At 51.4% G+C, this 17,376-nt stretch overlaps 1 protein-coding gene across 2 annotated transcripts in view; it reads left to right on the forward strand.

The window, feature by feature from the left end:
• MTOR (mechanistic target of rapamycin kinase) overlaps positions 1-17,376 on the forward strand; it is a 133,721-nt gene that overhangs the window by 16,935 nt on the left and 99,410 nt on the right. For both annotated transcript variants that reach the window (XM_008251668.4, XM_002723353.5), the window contains exons 8-19: positions 73-181; positions 3,224-3,410; positions 4,367-4,495; positions 5,464-5,708; positions 6,767-6,982; positions 7,311-7,516; positions 10,408-10,530; positions 11,444-11,533; positions 11,652-11,744; positions 12,373-12,507; positions 12,742-12,871; positions 14,143-14,393. In XM_008251668.4, coding sequence (XP_008249890.1) covers positions 73-181; positions 3,224-3,410; positions 4,367-4,495; positions 5,464-5,708; positions 6,767-6,982; positions 7,311-7,516; positions 10,408-10,530; positions 11,444-11,533; positions 11,652-11,744; positions 12,373-12,507; positions 12,742-12,871; positions 14,143-14,393 — 1,914 coding nt within the window. The remainder of the gene's footprint in view (positions 1-72; positions 182-3,223; positions 3,411-4,366; positions 4,496-5,463; positions 5,709-6,766; positions 6,983-7,310; positions 7,517-10,407; positions 10,531-11,443; positions 11,534-11,651; positions 11,745-12,372; positions 12,508-12,741; positions 12,872-14,142; positions 14,394-17,376) is intronic.

The following is a 17,376-nucleotide window of genomic DNA, read 5'->3' on the forward strand; positions in this document are numbered from 1 at the left end:
GGAGCTGCCCCTCCTCTCTCCCCAGTTCCCGCCTCACTTTCCTCTGCCAACCCTGTATCCTTGCTCTCTCAGGTGTGCCAGTGGGTGCTGAAGTGCAGGAACAGCAAGAACTCGCTGATCCAAATGACGATCCTTAATCTGTTGCCCCGCCTGGCTGCATTCAGACCTTCTGCCTTTACAGGTGAGGAAGTCCGTGGACGGCGTCATTGCCTACCTGAGGGTGATACACAGGGGACTGGTGATTCCAAAGAGCTGTGTCTGTTTCTCATTTGAAGCAACACCAGCCCAGGGGCCGTCTCTGATTTCTTTGCCTCGTGTCCAGTTTCAGTCTGTGGTATCTAGGGACAGGAACAATCATAATTGTAGGCAGTGCTTGGCCAAGCAGGTTGCCGTGTACAGAAGCCAGCACGTTCATCAGTGGACTTAGAAGAGCCTTTTCAGTGTTGACCCTGTGCTGTGGCCTCTGAGTGGGGGTTTGGTGACCGTCCCGCCTGTGCCTCTGCCGTGGTCACCCAGCCACCTTTGCACTCAGGAAGGACTGGGTGCTGCCAGGCCCCCATCCTTAGGAGGGAGGCAGTATGAGACACTGGCTTCCCCACGAGGCCCTTCCTGGCTTGCCCTGCGTGCAAATGCAGATGCCCTGTTCCTGTTCCCTGCAACCCTTGGGATCAGACCGGCGGCGAATCCTGTCTGGGCCCTTACCTGTGACATCTGGGACAGGTTGTTGGACCTTCCTGGTCCTCCACTTCCTGACTTGTAAAATTAGAATGGCAGTCAGTACCTCCCAAGATGAAGGCATTAAAGCCTAAGTAAGCAGCCTCAGTGAACAGAAACCATTATTATAGCGTTGTTGCTTCTTCAAACTACTACAAATCCATTTGGAAGTAGGTCGAGCTAAAAATCGTAGTAATGCTCCAACTGTCTGTTTATCCTAATGTCCCACTCTCAGCCTCCTGCCTGCGGAGCGTGAGACGCCATCTTGAACATCCCTTTGTCCTCCCCGTGTGCACATGACCCCAGCTCCTTATGCATTCGAGACCCAGTGCGAGCCAGGAGAATGAGTGGAAGGCCAGTCCAGCCCTCAGCAGTGGCCATTTGTAGCAGATTGATTCTGCATCACCCAGCCCGGATGCAGTCGAGCTGGTGAGGTGTGAGACATGCCGTAGAGGCACATAATTAGTCACATAGGATCACGGAACCTGAGAAGTGACAGAATGGAAACCACCCGTGTTTTTTCACTCTTCCATCCTTCCTGCTAGCTGGCACTCAGCAGCTTCTCTTGCTTAATGAACACACGTGCCCTTGTTCAGTAGAGCTTTAAATGATATTGGGTTGAAAGTCTGTGGTTCAAAAGAAACTAATAAGTAGGCCAGATTTGATCAAAGCCTGCATGCTGTAGAAAGAGTTACCCTAGGATGTTCAAAAGGCGGTCTAGCAGCAGGCTACAAAGACACAGGCCCCTAGGTTTATTCTTTTGATGTGGATTTGTTGTTTTATTCAATAGTGTACTGAAGTATGTCGGTGCAAGTCTGTGTGGGCAGCCTTCCTAAGTATGCACCTTATTGCGTAAGTTTCACTTGCTTGAAGCTGGTAGTTTGGGAGTCACTGAGAACTTCCCAGTGGTGTAAGTGAGGTGTATAAAAACTTGCCCTGAGTGGGGTTGGAACTCTACAAAACCAGATTCCTAATCTCTTGGGGTGCTAAGTCTGGAAGAGGAAGTTACTTTCCTGCCGAAGTGCTGTCCTGAGGGAGGCCCCGCTTTCCTCGTCCTTGCTCTGCTTTGACCGTTGTGTCATGTTGCTCCCTGTGATCAGGCCCCAGCATGCCTCCAGTTGACCACAGGAGCTGGCGGAGAACATGCGTCTCATTAGCGTAGTGCAGTCCTGTGTATGTGCCAGTTGAGAGTCTCGTTCATCCGCAGCATCCCTGGTTTTCTCGTGGATGTGTGGTCGTAGCTGTGCCACAGGGGCAGGACCTGGGCTCTGCATTCACTGAAGAAGGGAAGTAGAAGGCAGGAAGATCCAGCTTTCAGGGGAGAACCAGCACTCTTAAATTACCCAAGAATTGCAGCCCATGCACGTGGGCTTATGTCAGTGTACATGAGACACACATGTGAGTTTCCAAATTGCAGACTGACTCTTGCTGTACTGAATGTTAACCGTAACAGGGGCAGGCGTTGTGGCCCAGCGGGTTTAGCTGCCACTTGGAACACCTGCCCTATCGGAGTCCCACCTCTGCTGTTAATCCCGTTTCCTCCTAGTGCACACCCTTGGAGGCAGCGGATGATGACACAAGCACTTAAGTTCCTACCACCCCTATGGGACGCCCAGATGGAGTTTCTGCCTCCTGGCTTTGGCCTGGCCCAGCCCTGGCTCTGGTGGGCATTTGAGGAGTAAACCAACAGATGGAAGATATCTCACTCTGCCGTTCATATAAATAAAAATAAATAAATATAACTGTAACAAAGATGTCTAGGTAATAACAAAGTGGTTTCTAGGCCTACACTGGATGGAATGGCCTGTTTCTTGCAAGCAATATTCAGTTTTACTTTAAATTTCATTATAGCCGGCGCCACGGCTCACTAGGCTAATCCTCCACCTAGTGGTGCCGGCACACCGGGTTCTAGTCCCGGTCGGGGTGCCGGATTCTGTCCCGGTTGCCCCTCTTCTAGGCCAGCTCTCTGCTGTAGCCAGGGAGTGCAGTGGAGGATGGCCCAAGTGCTTGGGCCCTGCACCCCATGGGAGACCAGGAGAAGCACCTGGCTCCTGCCATCGGATCGGCGCGGTGCGCCGGCCGCAACGCAGTGGCCATTGGAGGGTGAACCAACGTAAAAGGAAGACCTTTCTCTCTGTCTGTCTCTCTCACTGTCCACTCTGCCTGTCAAAAAAAATTTTTTTTTCATTATAATATAAAATAGTTTAGATCATCTTTTTGTTTTTAAATAAGATTAAGTATATTTCTTAAATAAGAAATGGGGACAATTATGTGATATTATTGTTTTGGAGACTTTTTTAACAAAAGGAGAAAACTTATCTTTACATTGCTTCTAAAAGTTGTTATCTGATAATTGAAGGTCAAGAGAAGACTTTAGTTAGTATTTCCTCTAAATTCTTAACATCTTTCCAACAGCTTTCTTCATTTAAGTGCTGTAGAGAAACTCTAACCTTTGATGTGTAGACCAACTTTTAGCATTGAGCTGTCCACTTTGCTTTTCTGTGTTCAGACACTCAGTACCTCCAGGACACCATGAACCACGTCCTAAGCTGTGTCAAGAAGGAGAAGGAACGGACAGCAGCTTTCCAAGCTCTGGGGCTGCTTTCTGTGGCTGTGAGGTCAGAGTTCAAGGTCTACTTGCCTCGTGTGCTGGACATCATCCGGGCGGCCCTGCCCCCTAAGGACTTTGCCCACAAGTGAGTGCCTCTGTTAGGGTTCCACCTTCCCTCCATCTGGTTGGAGAGGGAGGATGCTCCATCCCTCTTCCCCGAGTGAGGGCCTTTCCATGCGTCCTTAAACTCCAGGGATGAGCAGACAGAGTGAAGAACAGTACTTGTTAGGTGAGGGCTAACCTTTTCCAAATCAAATAACATTTCTGTAAATACTTTGTGAGGTTGAATGCCCTGAGAATATGTTAGATGCCAGTGCTATTTCCAATTATGGGAAGCCCCTAATTTTACTCTTGGCTCTGGCTTTCATTGGACTTATTTTTGTATAAGAGCTAAAGAAAGGAATTCTTGGCTGGAACTGAAGGAACCTAACAGCCATCGTTTTCCTTATCGCTAGAGTTGAAGAAGATGCTCCACCTCTTTAAACTTCCCAGTCAGTGAAATATAAGAAGAACCTCAGCGCCTGTTAGATGGAGAGGCTGGGGTCTTCAGCTAAGGCTAGGGGGTCAGTGTTAGTCGGCTTTCTTTCATCTTGCGTTCTGTTGTTATGGTTCCCTGTTTCGTTGCTCTGGTGAGTTAATGAGCCCCACCTGTTCTCTAGCCCAGTGGTCCCATCGTGGGGGTCTCATGTTTCCATGTGTTCCTGTGGTCTGCCTTTGCTCCCTGATGGGCACAAGGCTCAGCTGACTTCCCCAGTAGGTGCCTTGGTCAGCAGCACACTAAACCCATTGAGTGCCCTTGTGTGCATTCAGGAAGGGACCCTTTTGCTGCACACACTTGACTGCTGTCACAAGTAAACAGATCTGTGATAGCTACAGTATGACGAGTCCCCAGAACTGTACGCGAGACACTTGCACCTTCATACCTGATGGCTCTGCCTGAGGAACCTGCTCTCCAGGACTCAGGGTGACTTTGGTGCTGTCCTTGGTCCTTATGCGTTATCTCATTCCAGTGTTTAAAGTAGCCGCTCTGTGTCTCTGCAGGAGGCAGAAGGCAGTGCAGGTGGACGCCACGGTGTTCACGTGTGTCAGCATGCTGGCGCGCGCAATGGGGCCAGGCATCCAGCAGGACATCAAGGAGCTGCTGGAGCCCATGCTGGCTGTGGGACTGAGGTAGGTGTCAGGCGCCTGAGCCCGCCCTGTTGCTGTTACTGGGAGGCGTGGGACCTGCTTAAAGGAACAAGGCATGGTTGTTTGTGTGTTAAATTGAACAGACAGCATAGGATAGCTCAGACTAAACACACTCTTTTTTTTTTTTTTAAAGAGATTTGTTTACTTAATTTGAAAATCAGAGTTACAGGGGCCGGCGCTGTGGTATAGTGGGTAAAGCTGCTGTCTGCAGTGCCAGCATCCCATATGGGCGCGGTTCAAGGCCCAGATGCTCCACTTCCGATCCAGCTCTCTGCTATGGCCTGGAAAAGCGCAGAAGATGGCCCAAGTCCTTGGGCCCCTGCACCTGCATGGGAGACCCAGAAGAGGCTTCTGGCTCCTGGTTTCAGATCGGCACAGCTCCGGCTGTTGTGGCCAACTGGGGAGTAAACCATCAGGTGGAAGACCTCTCTCTGCCTCTCCTTCTCTCTGTGTAACTCTTTAAAAAAAAAAAAAAATCAGAGTTACAGAGAGAGAGGGAGAGGCTGAAGCTAGGAGCCAGGAACTTCATCTGGGTCTTAGGCCATTTTCCACTGCTTTTCCAGGCTCATTAGCATGGAGTTGGATCTGAAATGGAACAACCAGGGCTTGAACCAGTGCTCTTATGGCATGCTGGTGTTGCAGGCAGTAGCTTTACCTGCTATGCCACAGTGCTAGCTCCACAGGTTCCTTTTTTTTTTTTTTTTTTTTTTTTTAAGATTTATTTAATTTATTTGAAAGACAGAGTTGGAGGGGTGGGGAATACAAAGATCTTCCATCCAGAACTCTTAGATTGTTCTGAAGGCTGAGACCAGGCCAGGAGTCTGGTATCCTTTAAGACCGAGCAGCGATGGGCCCTGACCCCCTCCGTGGGCAGGAAGGGCTGCTTCTCCCCAGAAACAGCCCGAAGCCCGTGTGCTTGGCCTGGAGTGTGACTGGTGTCCTCCCCTCAGCCCGGCGCTCACTGCTGTGCTCTACGACCTGAGCCGCCAGATCCCGCAGCTGAAGAAGGACATCCAGGACGGGCTCCTGAAGATGCTGTCCCTGGTCCTTATGCACAAACCTCTCCGACACCCAGGCATGCCCAAGGGCCTGGCCCACCAGCTGGCCTCCCCCGGGCTCAACACCCTGCCCGAGGCCAGCGATGTGGGCAGCATCACTCTCGCCCTCCGGACCCTTGGTAGCTTCGAATTTGAAGGTAAAGACGTGGAGGGGCTGCTGCCAAGAAAGCAAGTGATGCTGCGACCCTCTCCAGAGGGCCGAGCCTGCCTGGAGTTCCTGTGTCTTCCCAGGGTCCTGCAGACAGGGCTCCTGGCTGCTGACTCCGTAGTGGCTCATCCTGCGCAGACTCTACGTGGATCACTCATTCCTGTTGTTCAGTTCTGTGTCCCATATTGCACTTGGGGACAGGTGTGGGTCAGGAAGAGTATGCATCGATCCAGGGAAATCATGCCTCGGAGAGGGAGAAGTCAGGGCCGCCTCCCACCCACCTCCCACGTGTCGCGCCCCCACCCACCTCCCACGTGTCACACCCCCACCCACCTCCCACGTGTCGCGCCCCCACCCACCTCCCACTTCTCGTGGCGGAGGTGGCATTCAGTGCTTCAGGTGCACCAGCAGGGCTTTGGGCGTGTCCATGCCGGTGGCGGTATGATGTCTGAGTGCTGTGCTGGGTGGTTCAGCCTGGAATTCTAAGTTGCAGATAAAGCCATATTAATACCTCTGGGAGATTTCAGGAGAAAAAGCGAGTAATTCAGAACTTTAGTATCATGTGGTAATATTGGTCAAGACCACACAGAAACTAGCAAGGACAAGAGGGCCAAACGTGCAGCCCAGCGTCTGTGCTGCTTGGGCCTTCCCTGTTGAGACTGTTCTACTTCGAGTGATCAACTCCCACCGTGATTGTTTTTAATACATAGAAAGTAGCTGTGTTTAAACCCAGCTATATCAAGCTCTCTTTTTAGCATTTAAATCTGAGAACTAAAGTTGGCAGGATCAGTTTGGTCAAGAATCACTTTCCGCTCTGGGAGTGTAATGGATTGTGTCAGAATAAAACGCAATCATTCACACTTTGAAGGAAATATGGAAAGGGTCAGGGTCCAGGCTACCTTCATCTCGTCTCCCTGCTCCTTTTCCTACCCCCTTCTGCCTTTCTGTCCGTGAGAAGCCACAAATAGAAAATGCAGCTAGCAGGTGTCAGCCCACCTATCTGAAGCGGTAGTGTTTATTCTGTTTCCTCTCTGCCTCTGTATCCAGGCCACTCTCTGACCCAGTTTGTTCGCCACTGTGCGGATCATTTCCTGAACAGTGAGCACAAGGAGATCCGCATGGAAGCTGCCCGCACCTGCTCGCGTCTGCTCACCCCCTCCATCCACCTCATCAGCGGCCACGCACACGTGGTTAGCCAGACGGCAGTGCAGGTGGTGGCAGACGTGCTCAGCAAGCTGCTCGTGGTCGGGATAACAGATCCTGGTAAAGCTTGCGAGACGGACGCGGTCTGGGGAGTGCAGGAGCTCGGGGCAGCTGGAAGTGGCCAGTTTGATCACCTGGCCTCTCTAGAGGTCTTCAGCCTCTGCAACTGGTGTTGGGTTGTTCTGTCAAGGCTTGGCTACCCAGCCCGTAAGCGCGAGATCGTCTGTCTTCAATTCTCTTACTCCTGCGAGTAGAGAAGAGAATGACAGTGAGATGGAGAAGGGTGTCGAGTCCTCCCAGGAGGCGATGGCAGTGCAGGTGGACAGTGGGACAGGACTGAAGGGCTGGGACCGTGAAGAGGGATTCACAGGCTCCGTTGCTTTCACAGACCCTGACATCCGCTACTGTGTCTTGGCATCCCTGGATGAGCGCTTCGACGCTCACCTGGCCCAGGCAGAGAATTTGCAGGCGCTGTTTGTGGCCCTGAATGACCAGGTGTTCGAGATCCGGGAGCTGGCCATCTGCACTGTGGGCCGGCTCAGCAGCATGAACCCGGCCTTTGTCATGCCTTTCCTGCGCAAGATGCTCATCCAGGTGAGAACCGAGCAAGGAGTGGGCGGAGGGTGGAGGGGGAGGGAGGGACCAGAGCCCCGGGAGAGCCACATCCGGCTGCAAGGGCCCACGCGTTCCCGGCTCCATCACTGCGGTGTGACAGCTCATCCCCTCTGAGCCTCTGGTCAGTAACTCCCAGATACTTCCCACAGCTTCGACAGCTCTGTCTCCTCCCTGGCCAGTCACCGGCATTCCATCTCTTGGCCTTCGCGTGCTAACAAGCTCAGTCCTCCTGTCGTCCTCCTGTCCTCCACTCCTGCCTGTCGTGTGGGGGCTAGGCCCTATTCTTGACAAAGAGAGCGGTTCCAGCCTTCCTTCCCATGGTCTTCGCCTGGTCTGTGCTCCCTGGCCTTTACCTCATGTAATGTGCGGTGCCAGGCTCAGCTTGAAGTAGATCCAGGTTGGCATTGCCGCTAGTTCTGCTAGGATTTTCCGTTCCCGCCAAAACCTGGTTCCTTAAGTTTTGTCTTCATCTCCCCGAGGAAGTTCTCGGCCTCCTTATGAGCTGTGTGTGGACCCGCCCTTTCAGCTGCAAGTTACTCCCACGCTCTCCTGGTGTCCTGGAGCCCCCCTGTCATTTCCTGTCCCTCTCCTCCACTCCTCCCCACCCTGCTCTGCGTCCTGACCCTCCCATGGTTTCTTCTGAAATACACACGTTCAGGACAGGTGAGGAACTTAAACATAGGAAACCATTAATACATGTAACTCACCCTAGAGAAATGCTGTTTAGTTACAATTTATCATAATTAAAGTAGCTGTAAATTATATCATTGATCAACAAATTAGAAAATTGTACTTACGCTGGCACTTCTGGTTTTAGCCTAATGATTTATGTCTGCCTGCTGGCCTACATTAGGATGGCCTGCATCATTTTAAGTCTTTTTAAAACACCTAAGGCGGCCGGCGCCGCGGCTCACTAGGCTAATCCTCCACCTTGCGGCGCCGGCACACCGGGTTCTAGTCCTGGTCGGGGCGCCGGATTCTGTCCCGGTTGCCCCTCTTCCAGGCCAGCTCTCTGCTGTGGCCAGGGAGTGCAGTGGAGGATGGCCCAAGTGCTTGGGCCCTGCACCCCATGGGAGACCAGAGAAGCACCTGGCTCCTGCCTTCGGATCAGCACGGTGCACCGACCGCAGCGCGCCAGCCGTGGCAGCCATTGGAGGTGAACCAACAGCAAAGGAAGACCTTTCTCTCTCTGTCTCTCTCTCTCACTGTCCACTCTGCCTGTCCAAAAAACAAAACAAAACAAAACAAAACAAAAAAAACACCACCGAAGGCTTTGGGAAAGAAAAGAAACCGTTTTGAACCTGCCAGCTTGGATTGTGCTGAGTTTGCTACAGAAACACCTGCTGTGAAAACTCACTCCGTCAGCAGGCTGAGCACCTGCACGCCCCGGTGCCGCTGGGCACTGGGAAGCAGCAGTGAAGAGAGCAGCCGTGTTCTGCATCCTGACGCTGATGGGAAGCTGTCAGGCCACCGAGGTTCCCGATCCCACGGAAGCTGAAGTGTGCTGAGGGAGTCTGTCAGGCACTGAACAGTCCTTGAAGTGTCAGGGTTCCAGCAGTGTTCCTTTCAGGCTTAAGCATAGATTCTCCAAGACCGAATCTCATGATTTCACGCTTGGGTAAAGTCTTGGCTTTTCGTTGAGGTCTTAGTTGTGTTATTAGGGGCTGCAAGGCTCTGTGGCTCTGGACGTGAACTTGGCGTCCTTGTTCTGGCAGTGCACCACCTGGAAAGTTGTGCCCCGCTCCCTGGGGCACGTTTCCTCGTAGTCGGCCATCTCTTATCCCTGTGGGTCTCCTTGGACTGCTGGCTGCTCTCACTGAGGGAAAAGGCCTGTCTGGCAACAGGATCCAAAAAAATCAGAGTTAATAAATGGGCAACCCAAGACAAAATATAATACAAATGCTCCTCAGCTTAGGACAGGTTTCTCCCATTAAGCTCATCGTAAGTGGAAAGGAAGTTGGAAACGCGTGTAATGTACCTCACCTGCTGAACACTGTAGCCTGGCCGCAGCTGGCACTGCGGAGTGGCCAGCTTGTGGCTGAGGGCTGTACCACTGCCGCTGCCCAACCTGACACTGCTGTGTTTGCTAGCCTGGAGAAGACAGGAGTCGTTCCAGCCGAATGCACGTTGCCTTTGCACCTCAGGAAGTTGTGAGTGAGCCCATCACGGGTGTGTGTTTCGTTGCGGGCTCCTCTGCTAACCTGCGTTTTGGCACATTGACTTCCCTTACTGCTCCTAGGTTTCCTTCCGGCAGCGTCAGCTATCCAGAAGTCTGTCTGTGTTACGTCGTCTCTGTATCACCATGAGCACGGTGTGCCGACTTGCTGGTATTTTAAGGATGTCAGGCAGAACAAACACATTATCTCTGGTCAGTAAGGCTCAGGGGACGCCATGGATGTGATCCCTGCCCACGTGGGTTTGTCTTGCTGTGCCCGAAATGGCTGTGGAGTGTCAGCGTTTCTCAGTGTCCTAGCTGTTCTCACTGATCTTTGATTCCTTTGTCTCATTTATAGACCCTCTTACTGGTTTGCTCTCTGGACAAAGATTTTTCTCCCCAGGAGCCCTCCCTTCATTACTCGTTTCCACAAAGGCCTACTCACAGCTCTCCTTGGTTTTCTGTTTTCTGTGACGGTGCTGCCCTGAACGGCTGTGCTGTAGAAGGGACGTGAAGGTGGCAGGGCTGGTCTCCAGGCGTAGCTGTGTTCCCGCTGTCCCGCCAGCTGCAGACATGGCTCTCGCTTAGTCAGTATCTAGCACTGCTTTATCCGTCACAGAGGCTTGGTTCCTTCTGGTTCCCTGTCACGTTTTCCCATTTGACACATAGTTCCTTCTAGAAGAGCCTCTGCCGTAATGAACCTTTCTTCCCACAGATCCTGACAGAGCTGGAGCACAGCGGCATTGGGAGAATCAAGGAGCAGAGTGCCCGCATGCTGGGACACCTGGTTTCGAACGCCCCCCGACTCATCCGCCCCTACATGGAGCCTATTCTGAAGGTAACGCGCAAGAGACAGAGCAGCGCTTCCTCTCTGGGTTGTCTGGGACACAGGAGGGCTGCATGCTCACTAGTGCACTGGACAAATGGGCCATTGCTTTGATCCCAAGCTGGGGCGAAGGCCACATCAAGCACCTTCAGTTAAAGAATACCAGGACTCTCACCCCTGCAGGAAAGTGCTCTCCTTAGAAGAGCTAAGGCATGCTTCAGGCAGGTTCTCGAATGTGCGGGGAGACGCGGAGAATAGCAGCATAAAATAGCTCCCCCCAAAATGAAGGGAAAATGAGATTCACAGTCTGAAATCGGGGCCAGCACTTGGCGTAGCAGTTAGGATGCCACTTGGAACACCTGCATCCCTTGTCAGTGCTGGGTTCAGCCCCAGCTCCACTCCTGCCTACAGCTTCCTGGTAATGCACACTGTGGTAGGCCGCAGGTGAGTGTCCCTGCCAGCCACGTGGGAGATCTAGATTGCATTTCTGGTCTTGGCTTCGGCCTGCCCAGCCCTGGATGTTGTGGGTATTTGGGGAGTAAACGAGCAGATGGAGGTTGGTCTCTCTGTCTTTCTGCTTTTCAAATAAATAAAAGTTAATTTTTGAAAATCTGAAGCCGTCTTCAAATCTGAATACAAGAGAGTGATGTAAAGTCCTTTGTGACTTGTGCATCTGGACAAATCCTCACAGGATATAGTTCAGAGGAGATGTGGGAAATTGTTTAAACGTGTTCTGTCACATGTTTGACTAGAACTCGGTGTGGGTAAAGGTTTGTGAATCCACACTGCAGAAGTCTTGGATTCATCAGTTCTCTAGAAGTGATTTATTCAGGGCAGGGATGTTCTCTGGGGTAAATTTTACTTACGTAAAAGGTTTCTAGTAGATCCTAATCTGTACTTGTTTTCTCATACCTTCCTTCCCTAGGCTTTAATTTTGAAATTGAAAGACCCAGATCCTGATCCAAACCCAGGTGTGATCAATAATGTCTTGGCCACAATAGGAGAACTGGCTCAAGTAAGAGGACAGACTTCTTTCATAGGATGGGAAGAAACTGTTTAACCTCTGAAGAAGTCACGTGCTTCCTAAGGCCAACATTGCTAATCCTAAACACCGCATCATCTTCCTCCTGCAGGTTAGTGGCCTGGAAATGAGGAAGTGGGTTGACGAGCTTTTCATCATCATCATGGACATGCTCCAGGACTCCTCCCTGTTGGCCAAGAGGCAGGTGAGTGCCACCCTTCCTGGTCAGGTAGCCCCTGGGGTGCCAGGGGCCGGTTTCTCTTGAGTTGCCTGAGTCTCCTCTGCCAGTGGCTAGCACAGTGCCTGGCACGCAGCAGATGCAGAAAAAGTAGCACCAGGACCCAGAAGTAGCCGTCATCCTGACCCAGAGGCCCCTGCAGCAGTGCCAGAGCTGGCCAGCGCCGTCTCCTCTGTGCAGGTCGAGCCTCTTCCCAGCTCCCAGGGGAAAAGAAGGCCGTGGTAACTGCCTGTGGGGCACAGAGCTTCAGCTCATGCCCAGCTGGCTCTGCTTCCGCATCTGTCACATGTTATTAGACTGACTAAAACTAGGAGCAGTCAGTCTCCTGGGAATCCCATGAACCTCTGGGATAGGAGGAACTGTGTTTCCTTTGAGAAAGGTGGGCGTGTTCTCTTCCTTTAATCCGGTGGTTGCTGTAGGTTTATATTGAGTAGCCTTATTTTGATGTCCTCTCAGGAGTTCTGTTCGTGGTTAATACATTTGCTGGACACATCTTGAAATAACCGGTGGTACTTCATTGGGGTTGTTATATACAGAGTACACTGTGCTTGTTCTCATTCTGACTTAAGAAACTTGGGGTCTTCTGCCCATCCAGGTGGCTCTGTGGACCCTGGGACAGTTGGTGGCCAGCACTGGCTATGTCGTGGAGCCCTATAGGAAGTACCCCACTTTGCTTGAGGTGCTGCTGAATTTCCTGAAGACTGAGCAGAATCAGGGTACACGGAGAGAGGTAGGGAACAGGGCACACTGGGTCTCCCTGCACTTCCCTGGGGGAATGGAGGGAGAGCAGCTGCTGGCACCAGCGTGCTCTGACAGCGGCCTGCAGGCTTGTGGCCTTCTCAGTGTTGTTCATGCAGCTGTTGAGTTGTGTGTGGACCGGGGACTGAGCAGCACCAGAGGAATTCCCCTGAGACCTGTTGTGATCAGAGGTGTGACGAGTCTCTCCCCTCCCCTTCCTGCCTAGGCCATCCGTGTGTTGGGGCTGTTGGGGGCTCTGGACCCCTACAAGCACAAGGTGAACATCGGCATGATTGACCAGTCCCGGGACGCATCTGCCGTCAGCCTGTCAGAGTCCAAGTCCAGCCAGGATTCCTGTAAGTGGGAGGGAACTAGGAGACACTTGCACGTTCCCAGCTTAGAAAGCCCGCAGTGCTGGCTTCAGAGTCTTGGGCTAGAACTGTGAAATTAGAGGATATTGGCACATCTTGCAACGTTTGAATTAAAAGTAATTTCCTCTTGAATCCCAGGGAGGATGCTGCTCCTAGCGTGGCCAGAGTCCCCCCCATGTCCCTATTCTTTGTCAAGGCCGAACAGGCTACGTCTGCTCTCTTGGTGCCAATAAGGGATACGAATTACCACCCCATCACCTCTGCTCATCACTCCTTCTTTGTTAGTGCTTCTTTGATGCCTTGTAGTCCTAAGGCACCCAAGGGAAAAGAGGATAAAATTTACTCTTCCTGTTTCATTGGTGAGGAAAGCTAAGGCAAGACCCAGGGGTGTAGGAAAACAAGAAGCAATCAGAAATCCAGGGCTCTTTTTCCATCTGAAACCATCAATGGGCCCTAAAGCCCCATTGCCTTTTGACAGCTGAGAGTGGAATCGGGGATGGGATGCAAGAAAAGTCTTCTGGACTTAGCCCCCTGCCCTTGGTGGGGCGGGGAACAGGCCTGTTTTTGAAAGTTAAGGTCAACGGTGGCTCTTCCAACTATTCCAACAGAGTGTTACTTTCCCCAAACAAAATAGTTTGTTTCTAAACTCTGTAGATGGGACCATATTGCTTCTTCCACTTGTGTTTTCCTTGTGTGTATTACAGAGGTGCAGCGGTGATGTTATCCAGAGCAGGGCCTGAACCATGTCCCTCCAGGTGTTCTTGCTCCTGACTTGTTCTGGTTCTTACCTCCCTCAGGCAGAGTCCTTGAGGTCCTTGCTGTTCAGCCAGGCCGCATTTGCCTGCCCACTCGTGTGGATTCCCGAGGGGAACAAGCAGCTGCTGAACAGATGTTTGCCCAATTTAATTCTCTTTACTTTCATTTGGGGTGTAATTGTTCCTATTGATGGTTTCAGAACTGTGCTGGTAAGAAGCTGAATTAAACATAGCAATTTAAAGAAAACTCTTCATGTACTGTTTTAGGCGTTGGTGGTTTAGGTAGTAGAAAAGCCAAACACCATTTAGTCCTTGAGGGTGAGAGGCTATTCATTGTTCCTAGCAGACCCTGTTTTCCCGATGGTGTTAGAACGTTGTACCAGGGAGAGAGAGGGGAATGCTGATTCTGTCAGGAGGTTCTTGTTTGCTGTTCACCTTGGTCTGCCCAAGGCAGGGTCCTGTCACATACACCTGGTGACTCGCTCCGTCGTTTCGTCCTAGCTGACTACAGCACCAGTGAAATGCTGGTCAACATGGGAAACCTGCCTCTGGACGAGTTCTACCCTGCTGTGTCCATGGTGGCCCTGATGCGGATCTTCCGAGACCAGTCTCTGTCTCATCATCACACCATGGTTGTCCAGGCCATCACCTTCATCTTCAAGTCCCTGGGGCTCAAGTGTGTGCAGTTCCTGCCCCAGGTCATGCCCACATTCCTGAATGTCATTCGAGTCTGTGACGGGGCCATCCGGGAAGTGAGTACCCAGAACCGTAGCCCTCCCCTCTCTGCTCTGTGCCACAGGCGCAGAAGTTCCAGCTCTGCCTCCTGGTAACGCCCTCTGCTTGCTCTCGAGCCCGCTGCCTTTCCTCCGCTTGCCCCCGACGCCCGCGTGTACAGGCAGCTCTGTCTGTCCAGTGTCTGGTTGCCCCTAAGATGACCAAAAGGTGAATGGCCGCGGGAGAGGCAGCATGGTCATTCTCAGCGGTCTGGAGCTCAGTCCGGCTGTGTGTCCCGCACTCTGCATCGCGAACCCTCCTGACAGAAGCCGGTGCAGCGCCTGTTAGAGCTCTGCTTTTTCTCCTGTCACTCATCAGTGATCTCTGGGGTGACGCTCGGAGTCTGGCCACTGTCCTGTTTCCCAACTGTCTTTCACCCAGTACTTTAGCGTCTGTTGATGATCCTTGCCTGAGTCAGCTACCACACTGGTGGTTGCAGAATGACGACTTCCGGTTCTGTCACTTCTGCGTTACTACCGGGCATTTTTTCTATAAAGAGGAATCCCCCTTGACTCCCGTCTCACTCCTGCTCTCTGTCCTCTTTCTCTGAACCGCAGCACGTGCAAGTGCTGCCTCATTGCTGTGCACATAACACTATCTACGCAGACCTGCTGTGTTGGGCTCAGCAGGTCCCGCTCTCCTTAGAGCACACACTGCTGAGGGCTTACAGTCGGACACAGTGTTAAAGACATTTGAATTAATTGTTTTTCCCTCTGTGATCATATTATCAACTTATATACCTCTAGAGGCAATAGTATCTTTTTAGAAAGATGGCCCAGCACTTGGGCCATCTTCTGCTGCTGTTCCAGGCACATTAGCAGAGTGTTGGATCCTAAGTGGAACAACCAGGACTGGAACCAGTGCTCATATGGGATGCCAGCATTGTAGGTGGCAGCTTTAACCCACTGACAACAACAGCAGTTGCGTTTTAGAAATTATTTTTTAAAAGATTTGTCCGACAGTCAGAGTTGCAGAGAGGCAGAGACACGGAGAGACCTTCCATCCACTGGCTCACTCTCCACGTGGCTGTAGCAGTTAGTGCTGAGCCAGGCTGAAACTTGAAGCCAGGAACTGCTTCCAGGTCTCCCACGTGGCTGCCAGGGCCCCAACACTGGGCCATCCTCTGCTGCTGTTCCCAGGCCACAGCAGAGAGCTGGATTGAAAGTGGAGCAGTCGGGATATGAACTGACGCCCATATGGGCTGCTGTTGCCACAGGTGCAGCTTTACCTCTTATGCCACAACACTAGCACCTTTTTAGAGATTCTTGAGACAGTTTTAGTCACTTTTTTTTAAAGATTTATTTATTATTGATTTGAAATACAGGGAGAGAGAGATCTTCCATTCATTGGTTCACTCCCCAAATGGCTACTATGCCTGGGGCAGGGCCAGGCTCAATCCAGGAGCCAAGAGCCTCTTCTCAGTCTCCTCATGGGTACAGGGGACCGAGAACTTGGAGCATCCTCCACTGCTTTCCCTGGCCATTAGCAAGGAGCTAGAACAGAAGTGGAGCCGCCGGGACTTGAACTGGCAGTCATACGGGATGCCCGCACTGCAGGCGGAGGCTTAACCTTCTGTGATGGCCCATGGTCACATCTTTTCTGTCAAACTCTTTGCTTTATCTAAGTGATAAAATTTGTTGTTATTAGGTTGTTTACACATTCTCTTCTACCTTAATTTTTTTTTAAAGGCTATTTATTTATTTGAAAGACAAAGTAACAGAGATAGAGCAAGACAGAGAGATCTCTAAGGATTCTCTCCCCGCATGGCCATATCAGGTCTGGGCCAGGCCAAAGCCAGGAGCCGGAACTCCATCCTGGTCTCCCACATGGGTGTCAGGGGCCCAGGTACTCATCATCTGCTGCCTTCCAAGGCACGTTAATAGGAAGCTGGATCCCAAGGGGAGCAGCTGGGACTTGAACTAGCACTCCAGCATGGGATGCCTAACCTGACGCACCAGAACACTAGCTCCAACCTTAATTTGGTGCTGGAGATTTACCATGGTATTTTTTTTCAACCAATATTTGGCTGTGTTCTTGTCTTTTGTGACTTCATTTTCTATTTCATTAATCTGGTCTGTTACTACTTTCCTCCTCTTTTTTCTGCTCCTTAGAAGCAGCTTGTTAGTTGACAAATTAGGTCATTAATTGTCATTCTTTCCTTTTTGCTCGTGTAATCTGTTAGGGCTGCAAATTTCACTGCAGGTACTGGTTAGCTGCATTCCAAATGGTTTTCAAATTTTATTGAAATGAGGCCGGCGCCGCGGCTCACTAGGCTAATCCTCCGCCTGCGGCGCCGGCACACCAGGTTCTAGTCCCAGTCAGGGCACCGGATTCTGTCCCGGTTGCCCCTCTTCCAGGCCAGCTCTCTGCTGTGGCCAGGGAGTGCAGTGGAGAATGGCCCAAGTCCTTGGGCCCTGCACCCCACAGGAGACCAGGAGAAGCACCTGGCTCCTGCCTTCAGATCAGCACGGTGCGCCGGCCGCAGCTCGCCAGCCGCAGCGGCCATTGGAGGGTGAACCAACAGCAAAGGAAAACCTTTCTCTCTGTCTCTCTCACTGTACACTCTGCCTGTCAAAAAAAAAAAAATTTTTTTTATTGAAATGAAATTTACACACCATAAAACTCACTCTTCTTAAATTTAAAATTCATTGATTTCTAACATAGTTGAAGAGTTGTACAGTCACCAGCAGTCTAATTTTAGAAAGTTTCCGTCACTCCTACGGGAAGACTGTTCATCTGCAGTCTTTCCCGTTCCTCCCCCATCCGTAGGTGACCAGTCTTCTACTTCTCTTCTCTATAGATTTGCCTTTTCTGTACATTTCATAAAATTTTGATCATAGAAAACGTTGTCTTCTGTGTCTGGCTTCTTTGGTGTAGCGTGTACCAGTAGTTCAGTGGACATCTTTTATTGCTGAGTGATAACAGTATTTTCGTTATTGTTCAGACGGACGTAATTTCTAA

This window comes from Oryctolagus cuniculus, chromosome 7 (assembly GCF_964237555.1).
Source record: "Oryctolagus cuniculus chromosome 7, mOryCun1.1, whole genome shotgun sequence".
NCBI classification, from domain to species: Eukaryota; Metazoa; Chordata; class Mammalia; order Lagomorpha; family Leporidae; genus Oryctolagus; species Oryctolagus cuniculus.